The sequence below is a fragment of the Saccopteryx bilineata genome, chromosome 3 (genome assembly GCF_036850765.1).
Source record: "Saccopteryx bilineata isolate mSacBil1 chromosome 3, mSacBil1_pri_phased_curated, whole genome shotgun sequence".
In the NCBI taxonomy this organism is placed as follows: domain Eukaryota; kingdom Metazoa; phylum Chordata; class Mammalia; order Chiroptera; family Emballonuridae; genus Saccopteryx; species Saccopteryx bilineata.
This window is the reverse complement of record NC_089492.1, coordinates 189,769,145-189,782,901: the sequence shown is the minus strand read 5'-3', so window position 1 is coordinate 189,782,901 and position 13,757 is coordinate 189,769,145. Positions and strand designations below refer to the sequence as shown.

Sequence of the window (13,757 nt, the reverse complement as noted above, 5' to 3'; positions counted from 1 at the left end):
CTTTTCATCTCTCAGGTTTCTGCTCCAATTTCTTTCACTGTTCCTGTCACCTTTTGCTCCTTCTTTGCCTTCCCCAAATAGCCCTGGGACAATCTTCCCCCATCTGGGACCCTCACTCATGCTCCATGGTCAGACCACTGCCCTAGGCTCCTCCTCCCTCCCCTCACTTGGTGCACACAGAGTAGGTTTCTAATATGTAATGACAACCGTCTGGCTCTTTGAGTGGCTGATGGTCACCCTACTCAGGGCACACCAGACCGTGGACCACAGGGGATAATGGTCTCAGTCAGGCCTGCATCCAAGGCCTGACTCTGCCACTGAGCAGCTGGGTGAACTTGGGCAAGGCACAACCTCTCTGTGCCTCTCTTTTCTCCTTAAAAGTAGAGATAGAATTTTCTAATTTACTCAGCAGAGAGCCAAGCATAACAGGTGCCTAATGAATGTGAGCTGCTATGATTGTCTTCATTATTAGTCACACAGCTGGAACCTCTTAGAGGTAATATGTCGCCATCAACTTGAGCATACTGAAGCAGTCAGGAAAAGAGGAGTGGCCAGTGTGTTCCAATGACTCTGCTCTTTCTGTTCCTTTGGGGTCATTTTAAAACAAAAACAGAAATTTATGTCTCCCCAGTGCAAAACCACTAGTGGACCCTAGAAGCTACAGATGTTCCAGAAAAACAAAAGTATTTCTGAGCCCTTCCTTGGTTGAGGAGCTGGTGGGGGACTGTCCCCAACACATTAACCAGTACATGGTTACCTGAGCCACGTCCTCCCATCAAATTCTGTCTTGGGGGGTCACTCATGTGACCTTGAGAAAATGGTTTTACCTCTCTGAGCTTCAGTTTCCGTGTCACTAGAATGAGGGTATTCTCTGTAGGGACCATTTCCTGATGGAGAAGCTGTGACAAATGAGGTAATCCAGGCAAAGTACGAGGCCCAGAAGGAGTGCTGAGTCAGTGCCTGCTAATGAGATTAGAAACGGGACCACCAGAGCCGCAGAGAGGGTGCTGGGCAGGGCAGAAGCCTAATAGAGGATGAGGCAAATGCAGGGAGGACTGGAAGGGCATCAGCTGACCCCTGAGAGGGCAGGGCAGTGTGGCTGGTGATTTATGGCCTAGTGAATTCTCTTGCAGGGGTCTCAGGAGCAACTGGCCTCACCCAACCGCCCAGACTCACTTCCCTCCACAGGCTCCAGTTAAACAAACTCGTCTCAACTTCCCCTCAGTTTGCAGGTGGCTCCTGCGCTCCTTGACCTGCCTCTGTCCAGTCTTCCCAAAAGAAAACATGAGAATGATTTCTTGGTTTCTCTCTCTTGTGCCTCCACCATCCACCATCCCCTCACCAAGGCTCTGATGGTGCAGATTTTGCAGGGAGTTCATTTATCAGGAGGTATCCTCTTCTCTATGACTCAGCTGGGCCCAGCAAGCCCACAGAGGAGCCCAGCCAGCAGCGGGCTCAGAGGAGAGCACAGGAATGCATGTGAGAGTGTGTCATGCCCAACACGATCCTTGGCCAGGAGAGGCGAGGTCTGGGTTGCATTCCATGCTCTCATTCTTCTTTCTGTATCAACACAGACCATCAAGGACTGACTGCTAATTTGCCTGCTTTCTGGTCCCTGCATGGGAGTTTCCCTCAGAGTGTCTCCCCTTACAAGGGGCAGCAGTTTTGCAGAGTTGATGCCAACAGAGGGAGGAGTCAGCTTCTTAGCACTTCAGGACAGGGAGTGGCCGAGGCCCCTCAGACAGACACAGCTGGGCAGAGTAATCGGACCTCAGGGTAGCAAATGAGATTCCCAGTGGGCCAACCCAAGGTAACATATCCTGGAAGGAGGAATTTAAGCCCCTTGTCCCCAGCATGCTGGTGGGTTTTGACTGATGCAGAACCTCTGAGTCTGGGGGAAGGCATCTCTGAATCACTGTGGATACTTTGATGAAGACACCTGGATGGCATGCAGCTGCAGTTCACTGTGAATATGGATATGAGGGCTCCTTGAGGGGGGAGGACAGGCTCACTCTGATGGGCAGAGATGAAGTCTCTGTTTGCCCTCACCTTGGAGAAGGTTGGTTTAGTTGCCTCGTTATATTACAATGACAATGGAAATGGAAACTATTAAAAGAAAGGGATGGTGGCACTTATTAGGGTTATGAAAGGTATTTCAATGAAAGGCTTCTCTCTTAAATGAAAGCGTTATTCTGAGTGCTTTTGCTAGGAAGGATGTCAGATTTAATCATTCTGGGTGAAAGAACTATGGCCATCTCTTGGCTTGTCCCCATCAGAATGCAGCCCCCAGAGTAGGGAGCAATGTCTGATCTAATTTATTTTTGTTTGTTTTGCCAGCATGTAACAGGGTGCGGAGTATAGAACAAAAACTTAATAAAAGGAATTGCTTGAAAAAAATTTTAAGTGGGTCCTGGCTGGTTAGTTAAGTGGTAGAACATTGGCTGGCATGTGGATGTCCCAAGTTCAGTTCTGAGTCAGGGCACCCAGGAGAAGCGACCGTCTGCTTCTCCACCCCTCCCTCTCCTTCTCTCTCCCTCTCTCTCTTTCTCTCTTTCTCCCTCTCACAGCTATGGCTCAATGGGTTTGAGCGAGTTGGCCCCCAGGTGCTGAGGATGGCTCCATTTAGCCTCTGCTTCAGGTGCTAAGAATAGCTCAGTTGCAGATGGGCAGAGCATTGCCCCTACAGGGTTTGCCAGGTGGATCCTGGTTGGGCACATGCAGGAGTTTAACTTTCTATCTCCCCTCTTCTCAGTTAAAAAAACAGGAAAGAAATGTCTTTTTGAATATTGTATTCATTTTTTATTGCTGCATAACAAATTACCAAAAACAGCAGCTTAAAACAATACAAATTTATGAGTCGGAAGTTCGGGCCACAGGTTAACTGGGACCTTTGCTCAGGGTCTCAAATAATGGCAACCAAAGTGTTAGGTGGGACTGTTGCCCAACTGATGTTCAGGGCTCATTCAGGTTCTTGGAAGAACTGAGTTCCTTGCAGCTTTAACACTCGTATAAGCAGCTATCTTCTTCTAGACCAGCAGTCTAATGTCTCTGCTGCTTTGAGTCTCTGGCTTGTCTGTCTTTGACCTCTAGACCCACATTCAAAGGACTCACATGATTAGGTCAGACTTTAATTAACTCAAAGTCAACAGATTAATTATCTTCATTGCATCTGCAAAATCCTCTTTGCCGTGTAAAGTAATATAATTGCAAGAGTGATATAGCCCATCTTATTCAAAGATTTCAAAGGGAGAAAATTATACAAGAGTGAGGGCCATTTAAAATTCTGCCTTTCATACTTATTTACATGCACAATGACATGTACATTGTAAATGGTGTTCTGTAGTGTGATTTTAAGAATTAATATGCCACAGATATCTTTTCTGTTTAATAAATATAGATCTGCATTTTTATAGCTGAATAGTATTCTATTTTCAAATAATCACATAGTGAACAGTTGGGCTGTTGCCCATTTTTCCTTTTTACAAATAACACAAAGATGAACATCCTTATGCACTTGCCATTGCATCTGAGGGATTATTTCCTATGTGCAGATTTCAAGGAGAAGGGTTTGCTGAATCAAAGGATAAACTTTGGTTTCAATGCTGTGACATTGTTTCAAGGGTCCCCAAGCAGTGCATAGTGCTGTTTTTTTAGTGAAGCTCTGTCTTTGGTGAAGACTTTCTGAGTCCTTTGCACTGAAACAGCTGAATTATTAGCATTCTTGAAAGGAAATCCAGAAATCATTAACTGTCATTGCAGGAAGCACACAGAAAATAACATAAGGAAAAATGTGTTCTTCACTTGTCATATCCCTCATCTACCCCCCAAAATGTTATTTTCAACTTGATTAAATGGGGACTTTGTTTTAATTTTGACACTGCTACTTTAGAGGAAACAGGGAAGTGGATCTCTTTGAAAGTTTGTAACTTTTTCTTTTAACTTTAAAGGGAAACTGCTCGCAGCTATAAAATAAGAAATGACCTCTCAGGAAGCAAGTAGATTTCTTAACCCAGAGAGTAGGTAAATAGAATTCAGAAATGTCTGTAATTATTAGCCTCTTTCATAGGGAACTTGAAATATTAAAGACAAGTATGTATACCTAGAAATAGTTAACATCCAGCCAAAAAGAAACCCTTGTGACATGGATGGCCCTGAATACATTTTCTCTGGTCATTCCTGAAGAGAAAATAGCATGGCAGGTAAAAAAAAATCTCCATGACTTCAAATGTAGCATCCTCTCCCTCTGCTCATGGCCATTCTGAGAGCATAGCCATTGGCTTTCCATGCTGATGAAAGCCCAGCCCACTGGGATGCACAGGCAGTAGGTGAGGTGGGCAGTGAGTGGCTGGGCAGCTGGGCAGCCCTCTGGGATGTGAGGTGGTAGCTCATAGTTAGTGTATCCATCTCTTTCACTGCCTACAAGTTCCTGACCCTCTTATCAAACCTTTCCACTCTAAATATATAGATGAGGCCTTAGTCATAGGTTAGAGTGGAAGAGATCACAAATAACTAGTTAGATATCATAATGAGGGAAAAGAAAGCTTTTTGTACCTCCTGGTCATTTGAAACAAAATATTATCCTCAAATAAAAGTTTTTATCTGAGATATTAAATGCAGTTTGTTTATCTTGTCCAAAGCTTAACCTTGTCCATGATATTTAAATTTAAATAAGGCGATTCTGGGGCCAATTAATCTAGGTTGATGATATATTGGTGAAAGCCAAAGTTGGTAAAGACCACACATTGTAGGAAGCAGGACTGTGTCCATTTGGGATTGCAAATGTTTCATTGCTGTGTTTTGTAGATCTTTCCACCTGGTGGTGCAAATGTCACCATTCTGAAGGGCGGCTAGCTGTCATTGTTTAATACAGTGACCTTTCTTCCCGCTTCAGAGCAGAGATCGAGGCTCTGAAGTGGGAACCAACCTCCTGTTCCTGCCCCAAGGTCTCCACATCCTGACCCTGATCTGCACCTGCTCCTCCCTTCCCCACAGACGAGGCCTCTCCCCACACCTGTCCATGGTGCTGCTCTTCACTTCTTGCTTCCTTGATATTAGAGCCTCTTTTGTCTCCACTTCTCTTTATTCTCTTCATCTGCACTGCTTCTTGACTGGTTTTTCCTCTACAAGCATGACAACCTCTGCTAATGTAAAAATAGTCAATTTACACTGGGACTTGGCCTTTGTCCTGAGCTTCCCACCTCACCCACTGCCTGTGTGTCCCAGTGGGCTGGGCTTTTGCATCATTTCTAGCCATTGCTCTACTTTCTTCCCTTCATGGGCTAAATCAATTGTTTTCAACTGTTTTACACTTGAGGACCCATGACCTAGCCAGCTGTAAATGGAAACACAGAATGATTAAGTTTTATTTTCCCACACATTATAGTGCAACACGGTAGAAGCTGGTGCTTAATTTCCGGACTCTACATGTTCGATGCATTGAATACTACAGGCTTTTTATCTATTGTGCATGATTTGTAAATGCTCTTCATGGTGCAAAAGGTTGTTTCAATGAGCCTAGAAATTCCAAAGATATCTAAGACAACCTCAATAGTACTTTCATCAATGATCCAGGCTGATAAGTGGCAGTCATCCTGAGCATAAGGGAACTTGACTAAGATCACTGGGTCTGTAATCTTCATACACCATCAGGGTGGTTAAGTCATTTTCAGACCAGCACAAAGTTTCTGGCTGGCTGGCACCAGACCATGGACCAGCGGTTGGAAAACACTGGTCTAGATCACTCTTGGGGGAAAAATACACACAGCATATCTCCTTATCTGGCTCTTACCTCCACTGTCCTCCATCAGCAGTAAAGACCCCAGGGACTTTCTCCTCATTAAACCGTGTGTCACATGTGTATATAAAAATGCCTCCTGGTTTTTATCTCCTGGATTTGCCACAAGCAATCAAGCTTATCGTGTCCAAAATGAACTTATCACCCACCCAACACTGCCCCCTCAACACACACCTTCTTCCCTTCCTCCTTCATTTCGTCTTGGTGAATGGAGCCATCATTCTCCCTGCAAACGGGAGTCTTCCTCAGCCATCGAATTCCCTCATACCTCCACAAGCCAGCGGTTGAATCTCCCGATGGCACCTGCCCTCTCCACCATGATAACCCCTCTGTAGTGAACACAGTTTTCAGCCATTGCAACTATTGCAGTATTTTGATGGTGAGGGTAGGGGAAATAACTGGAATCAACTTCCCATATTGCCTCTTCACACACCTTTCACAAATACAGAATTACAAATTTAACTTTTCCCAGAATAAAGCACAAATATTATTTAATTCGGGATAAAATAATTTCACAACCTCATCCTTACCTATAGCATTACTCAGTGTTTAAGAGCACAGACCCTGGAGTTCTGTGTGACCTTAGGCAAGAACCAACCCCTCTATGCTTCAGTTTCCTCCCTTGTAAACAGGGGATAATAAATAACAGTGCCCTTCTGATAGGGCGCTAAGAACATCCGATGTGTTAATATGCAGAAAAGCTTTAGAATGATGTCCGGCACAGTGACATGCCATCCCTCACCTGTCATCCCTCTTTTTCTCTCGTACCCACAAATATGAAAACAAGCTACCCTCCAGCCGTGGTGACAGCATGCAGTGCCTCAGACACACTGTGTTTGCTACTTCATGCTTCCACAGCTTGTTCTTGCTTCTTCTGTTAACCTGATAAACTCCCACTTACTCTTCATGACTCAGTTCAAGTGTCATTTCTACTGTGTAGCCTTCACTTATGCCCTGAGAGCTTTCCACTGAGACCTATCACAGCCCAGAAGAATTTCCATTGTATCATGCATCACATCAGTTATTTTTAAAAGTCTGAGAGTTACCATTTTTGAGCACTTACCACACATGCCAGGGAGTGCTTTTTTATCTTGTTTAAGCCTCACAGCAAACTTATGAAATGTTTGAACAACTGGTTTACATGTCTGTGGTTCCTCCTAGACCGTGAGACTCTTAATGGGAGAAACCTGTGTTCTGGTCTTTGTTGAATCTCCAGTGCCTAGCATGGTGCCTGACAGATAGTAGGTGCATAGTTAATTAAGAACTTCTGAAATGATCCAGTCAAAGTTGAGCTGCACTCAGAGAGAGATAGGAATAAGCACGACTTACTAATGTTGAAAGACATTTAGGAAAGAGATGGATGACAGATCTGAAATTCACCAGTGCTATAAACAAAGGCTGCTTCAACTTACCTCACACACCATTAAACTTATTACTATATGAATATTTGCTGTGGTGAGGACAGGTTAATGTGCTCATTTGTTTCTGTACTGTCATATAATGGCAGGTCTTTTCAAGGACATAATAATACAAACCATGATGACACTTTATTTCATGCTCTTGCCTCGAGGGTTACATGCAAAGTTGTGAAAAGTTTTGTATGGCCCTCAGCTCGTACATTGCCCACCTTTAGAGATACTTGCCCCAATAATAATTTCTTCTTATTGAACTAAAAATGGAGATTTTCCACAAATTATAGACAATTATAGTTAGGAGTTAATATTATAGTTTTCATGGCAATGGTCTAAACCCATAAACACAAGCTGTTTGTTTGTTTTTTTTTTTGCTTAATTGTTTCAAGTTTATAAATCTAATATACATAAATATTAAAGAAATTCAAAGATGCATCTATTTTGTTTTTCATTAACTTTTCTACCTCTTTAGTGTGTAGTTAAGTTCTGTTCCATTGGGCAGCAGAGAAAGGTTAAGATCAAAACTGTTTAATGCACTGATTATACTCTCCCTGGGGGGACTTGAAGTCAATGTTTTCAGGAGAAGAGCAAGGTCCAGCCATGTGAGTGCACCTAGGGGTACTCATGGGAATGGATGTGCCTGGCAAACTCAAGTCTAGAGCACCAGGGTATCCCTGGGAGTCCTCAACTTAGTTTAATCCATTCCAATGCTGTAATTAGTAGATGGCATATTCTCAAGATGTTGGGTCACTTTTTAATATTTGGAGCATTGAATATGATGGGAAGTTTAATCTCACTGGAGTGATGTTTTGCAAGGAACTACCACTGCTGGAATGAAGCCTGGATGACGAGGCCCGATCTTCCTGTTGGATTCGGAGGTTGGCAAGCCGTGGACAGCACCCCCCAGGAAAACAGTGACGGTAAACCTGCATCCTTCGATGTTTAACTGCTGATCTTCATTTTCTCTTACAATTAGACATGACATGTGGGAGACACGCCCAGGGACAGCCAACATCAGAAGTGGGCTTCCCACACATGTGTGCAGTATTAACCACCTGCCAATCAGGTTTAATTTTATTTCAGTGGTTAGCTTTACTCTATTTTATAATTTAAGGGGGGGAAGCATACAATTTAACATGTATTCTTCTACTCCTGCTTTGATAAGCAGTTTTGAAGACAGGAGGAAAAGTAGCTGTGTCAGCACTTCAACTAGGCAATAAAACACATACAGTGGTAAGAGACAGGCAGCAGAGAAAATAAAGAACTCAAAATATTGTTGTATTCCTAGAACCCAATTTCTTTTTCTATTGTATGACTTCTTTCAGAACTGGAGTATGTGAGTACTTGTCGTCTAACTTGCAAACTATGCTAAGCAATGAGTGGAAGCTATGACCTTCCCCAGATTTTTATAAAAATCACATCATAAGCTTTCATTTATATTTGACATGATGATAAAAGGCAGTGGCCTGAAGAAATTATGTTTATTTCCTCAGGTATTAATATGAGATATTGGTGTATATATGTATATATACACATAAACATTCATCACATATTTGTAAGAGAATCTTAGTGGGTTTTAAGAAAGAAAGTTCAACATTCTGTGGTGTTCAGGATTATGCAAGGTAGGGTAAAAGTAGGTTTACAGCTGTTCATATGGAAATCGTTGCAAATATTAATAAGTAAAATAAACTCTGTGTTTTGCATACTCATGACTGTAAATCTTCTTTTGTCCCCATCCTACATCATGAGGAGATTTCAGAGATGATTAATAGCAGTATATCTCTTATTAACTAAAGATAGCTGGTTAAAATTTTTAAACTTTGTAAATGTGACCATGGGCCCAAGGACTTCCTCAGCACACACTAGGCATTGGTCAAGGTATGTGATTAGTGTCCAAATTCTCCAGTTAAACTTGACATGTGTTTTTATTGCAAAACACAAAACAAACAGCAACTCTACCCCTGGGGACACACCACTATTTCCAGCATTCCAGACACCAACCATTATAGTCAAAACAGCATGGCCCCACATTGAGTATGTGTTTGTAGGTGGAAGAAAGGATACATGAATAGTGATGCCCTGAATTGTTTTCATGGCTCCATATTTTGTTTTGAAGAGACATTTCCAATAAAGCAATCCTGACCATGTACACCAGTCACCTGCCTCCTGTGGCATGGAAAGCAGTTGGGCTGCATTAGTGACCGACACAAGGAACACTTGCCTCACAGAGCCACCTCTGTGTCATGACCTGCCCCATATCTGGAAGGACTTGAAGACACAAACTCACACTCCTCTCCTCTGTGTGATGCAGGGATGTATCGGTGCGGCCCCGCCTCTGTCCAAGCCATTAAGCACGGTCATGTTTGCTTCCAGTTTGACGCGCCCTTTGTTTTCGCAGAGGTGAGTGACAAGCCAGGGAAAGTGCTGCCTATTGTGCAGCCCCCCAACCTCTTAACACCTTAAAGAACAAGATACTGAGTTGGTACTTCTAAATTTCCCAGGTGCTACACGTATGCTTGGTGTTTACAAGTTAAGTAGACATCATTACAGCCTCCAGGTTCTCGATTCCAAGTGCAGTTCTTAGCTAATGCTTTGTTTCCTAGATGTTCTGAGATTTTTCTCCCCTCAAAAGCTTTACTAATCACCACACTCTGTGACTAGGATGAGTAAAAATCTATTATTAATATGCACCAGGCACTGTGCTCTATGGAATGCAGAGGCCTATGTCCTTAAGAAACTTGAATCTTGATGGGAGGTAGAGTATATGCACATGAACCAAAAGTTAAATAACAATAATACAAGAGCTGCTATGGCACTAACTGTTGGATAAGCTGTGCAGGTGATAAATAATCTGCATTTATACATACAGATTCATTAGCTGAGAAATACGAACCCAAAAACTGAAGTAGGACAGAAAGGCTGTAGGACCATATCTAGGATGGGAGGGTGACACGGGCTCAGACAGAAGGCAACACCTTTGTGATAGCCATGGTGAGATGAGCCGAGCATTTCCAGAGCTCTGAGAAGGAGCGTAGGAATGCTGCCTACATGGATTAGTTCCTAAGCTTGTTTCTCAGGCAAAAGCAGCAAGAAAGAAGCCAGAGTAGGAAAGAATTTCAGGCAGGGAGGATGACGTAGGAATCCAAATGGTGTGTGGGGGACATTAAAAGCTACCTATGCAGGCTCACCATAGGTGTCAAAAGTATGACAGCTGAAGGAACTCAGGATACTCCCTCCTGTAAATGAGAGTGTCACCATGAGGGAGAGACGTGAGCTTTGTGGAGCACAGACTGGATGGGAACGCCATTGAGGTGGGGAGACTAGCTGGAAGGCTGTGACATTACACCATACCAGACAACACTGGACAAATGGCAACTGAGGGGGAAGGAGGAGGCTGGATTAGAAAATGTTTCAGAAGTACAACAAGCACAGGTATTTAGACAGCAAAATCAGAAATGTGAACCACGCAAAACAAACAGCGTTTCTTTCATTATAGTTTCTAGATGCATTGGGAGAACAGGCATATCGTATTTGGAATGTTATTCCTTCAATTTCACTTTGGGATTTTAAGATTTATCCAAACCTCCCAGCTGTCACCTGATAGTCTATGATGTTATGAGAATCTCTTAATAGGATACTGCTCTGAAATTCACAAAGCCTGTTTTTATATTCTTATTATAATTTATTCCTACAAAGGAGAGAAGAAGGAAACTCCCTTCAAGAGCAAATTGTCTAATAGCTGTTAATGCAAATGCTTTTGCTATTATTAAATATTGTTGGGGTGTTCTATACGTCACCAGGATTTGCGGGCAGTAACTGCTCACTCGCCCGCGTAGACCTGTCTGACAGTGTATACAGTCTGTTGCTCTGCCACAGGCTGAGCTCCAGGGCTGAGTCATTTTTAAGAGCTGTTTGAGCTGCTGAGAAGGGGATGAAGAATCTTTTTCTCGAGGGTACCTAAAGTCGGACCCCCCAGGGAGTGACTCTATGGCTCATGGATGAGACTGAATCCTCCCTTGCTACCCTCTCCACCTCCTGGCTGCGTAAGCTCGCCTCTCACCACCCACCCAGACCCAGCAGTGGGAGTTCGCGTTTTCTCATCTCCCGTCATGCTGATGTTCTTGGTCATGCTTTACTCACTCTGGCCAGAGCAAGCATCGTGTTTATTGCCTTTTTTGCTCTTTCCACGAAGTTGGTCTTCTTTAGTGACAGCAGAACCCCAAATTAGACAAGGGGTTGTACATGGAAGGCACCTTATCTTTGTCCCTTTTCCTGTCCTTTTTCATTTTGGAATTTTTAGCATTTCTAGATTCCTTGCAGAGCTTAAAACTTGCTTCTCTCCCTTCCTCCCTTCTCATGCCCTCAGTGCTGGGGTGAGGTTCTCAATTCTGGAGGGCCGCCTGCCTTTTCTCTCCCCAGCTCATGGTGCCCACGGGCTTCCAAAGAGGGGAGAAGGGAGCAAATGATCCTGAAAGTCTGGAGTCATCTTCTGAGTTTCCATGTCCACCAAGCTCTCAGGAGTCACTACTCCTCTTCTAGTCTAGCTTCTTCTGATTGGACTTGTCTCCTTCCCACCATCGCACTCCCAGCTCCCACACACACAGCACACGCATGCATTTCTGCCGGCTTTTGCAGTAGTGAAGACTGATTGCACAAGGCACAGTGGCCACCTCACTGTTCCGAAAGTCACACCTTCCCTGGCTCTGGGCCCTCCGGTCTCTGTGCACAAACTGCGTGGCTGCATTCTCAACTTAGAGTTGTTAATTTTGCCACCACTCATTAGACGCAGTCTGTTTCTTTGGCCTCTTCTATTCTAAAATATATATTTCAGCCATTCATTCTAATGACATAAAACTTGGAAATCATCTTGGTCTTCTCTCCTTAACCTTCTTCGGACATCTTGCCAGAAATGCCTTCAAAAGCTGTCAGTCATCAGTCGTGTCTGTGATGGTCATCATTCCGCTCTGAGCTCTGTCCAGCACTGAGCCCTGTGGCATTGCCTGCTAATTCATGTCCCCATCCTATCTGGTCTCCACAAATTAGCCCGAGTTATCTTTTAAAAATGTAAATAGAAACTTGTCACTATCCTGCATCCAACCATCTAACATTCCCACACCCTTAAAATAAAGTTGAACATAAATTGTTACCAAATTTGATGTGATCTGGCCCCTGGATTCCCTTTCACCCCATCACTTGCTCATTTCCCTCCAGCTGCACTGACCTTACTTTACTCTTCTGGAAACATCCAAGCATATTCTCATTTTGGGGTCTTTGCACATACTGTTCCTTTTGCTGTGAAAGCTTGTCCCCGCTGTATTTTAGGGGTATGTTCTATTCCCTCACCCTATCCCAGTCTCCATCAGGTCCCCTCCTCAGAGAGGCCTTCACTCACCCCACACACCCCTTGAAATTTCAGAGTCTGCTCTGTTGCTTTTATCCTTCTATCCTGCCTTAGTGTGGATTATTTCTCTCCCTCACTTTTCCTTACTGAAAGCAAGTCCTGGCACATAGTAGTCATGAATAAATTCTTGTTGAATGAATAAAGCAAACAAGGAAACAGAAATGAATGCTGAGAACACTGCTAAGAACAGTATGTCAGAGAGAGGGGGGCCAGATGACACCCTCAAGCGTGAGCAGGAGATGAGACACAGAAGGCCTGGCAGCATGGCCAGCTACAGCTGAAGGAATTAGGAGCATGAAGTGGGCCTATGGCAGTCGGGCCAGGAAGGCTTGTGGACCAGACAGGTATCCACTGCTTTGGCATGTTCTCAGAGGACCACCACTTTCTCTGCAACTCAACTTATGTGCCCTGGAGTTATCTCAGCTTGGAAGCAAATGCACAAAGAAAACTCTATCCTGGGTTCTGAAGAGAGTCTCCATTTTAGTGGTGAAGAGTGGAGCTTCTGGCAGCAGTGAACAAATGTTTCCATTCCACAGGCACAAGCAAAAGCTTTCAGAGAAGACCCTCTACCCTCTGATCCCAGAACCCCTTTGCTGATCCCCTGGGGGCCTGAACCTCAGCAGTGGCTGTGTAGGAAGTACCTGTGTGTGACCAAGAGGCAGCGGTCTGGTATGGTGAACATAGCACCAGATATGGTGTTGGGATGTGCAGGCTCTGCATGACCGCAGTCCCTTCAAATGTAAGGGTAGGACTAGGTGATCAGTAAGACTCCATTCCAAAGAAATCAGCCTTAAACTAGGGTTTTCATGAGTAGTACTGATCTACCTACCAGCCCTGCAAGGATAGTGTTATTAAACCAGAGACATTCAGTAATTAGCCCAAAATTTCACAGCCTGGGTTCAATATTTCTTCCAGCATCCCCTGCACTTATGATATGCAGTTGGTCTTGGGTGGGGGCTTATCACTATTGCTTTTTTAAGACCCCCAGTGAATCTAATGTGAAAATTAGATGGAGAACCACTATGCTGGTGGCCAAAGCTAAAAAGAAAGCTTGCTGGTGTCATGTTGATTGAATAGAACACTTTCAATTCGATTCTTTGCCTTACCCACAACGAGCATATGCAAAAGCCATTTCTTTTGCATTTCTTCT

General features: G+C 43.8%; 1 protein-coding gene across 2 annotated transcripts in view; it reads left to right on the top strand.

Annotated features, from left to right (window-relative positions):
- F13A1 (coagulation factor XIII A chain) overlaps window positions 1–13,757 on the top strand; it is a 172,615-nt gene that overhangs the window by 121,679 nt on the left and 37,179 nt on the right. For both annotated transcript variants that reach the window (XM_066268426.1, XM_066268425.1), the window contains 2 exons: window positions 8,023–8,126; window positions 9,518–9,606. In XM_066268426.1, the coding sequence (XP_066124523.1) occupies window positions 8,023–8,126; window positions 9,518–9,606 (193 nt within the window). The remainder of the gene's footprint in view (window positions 1–8,022; window positions 8,127–9,517; window positions 9,607–13,757) is intronic.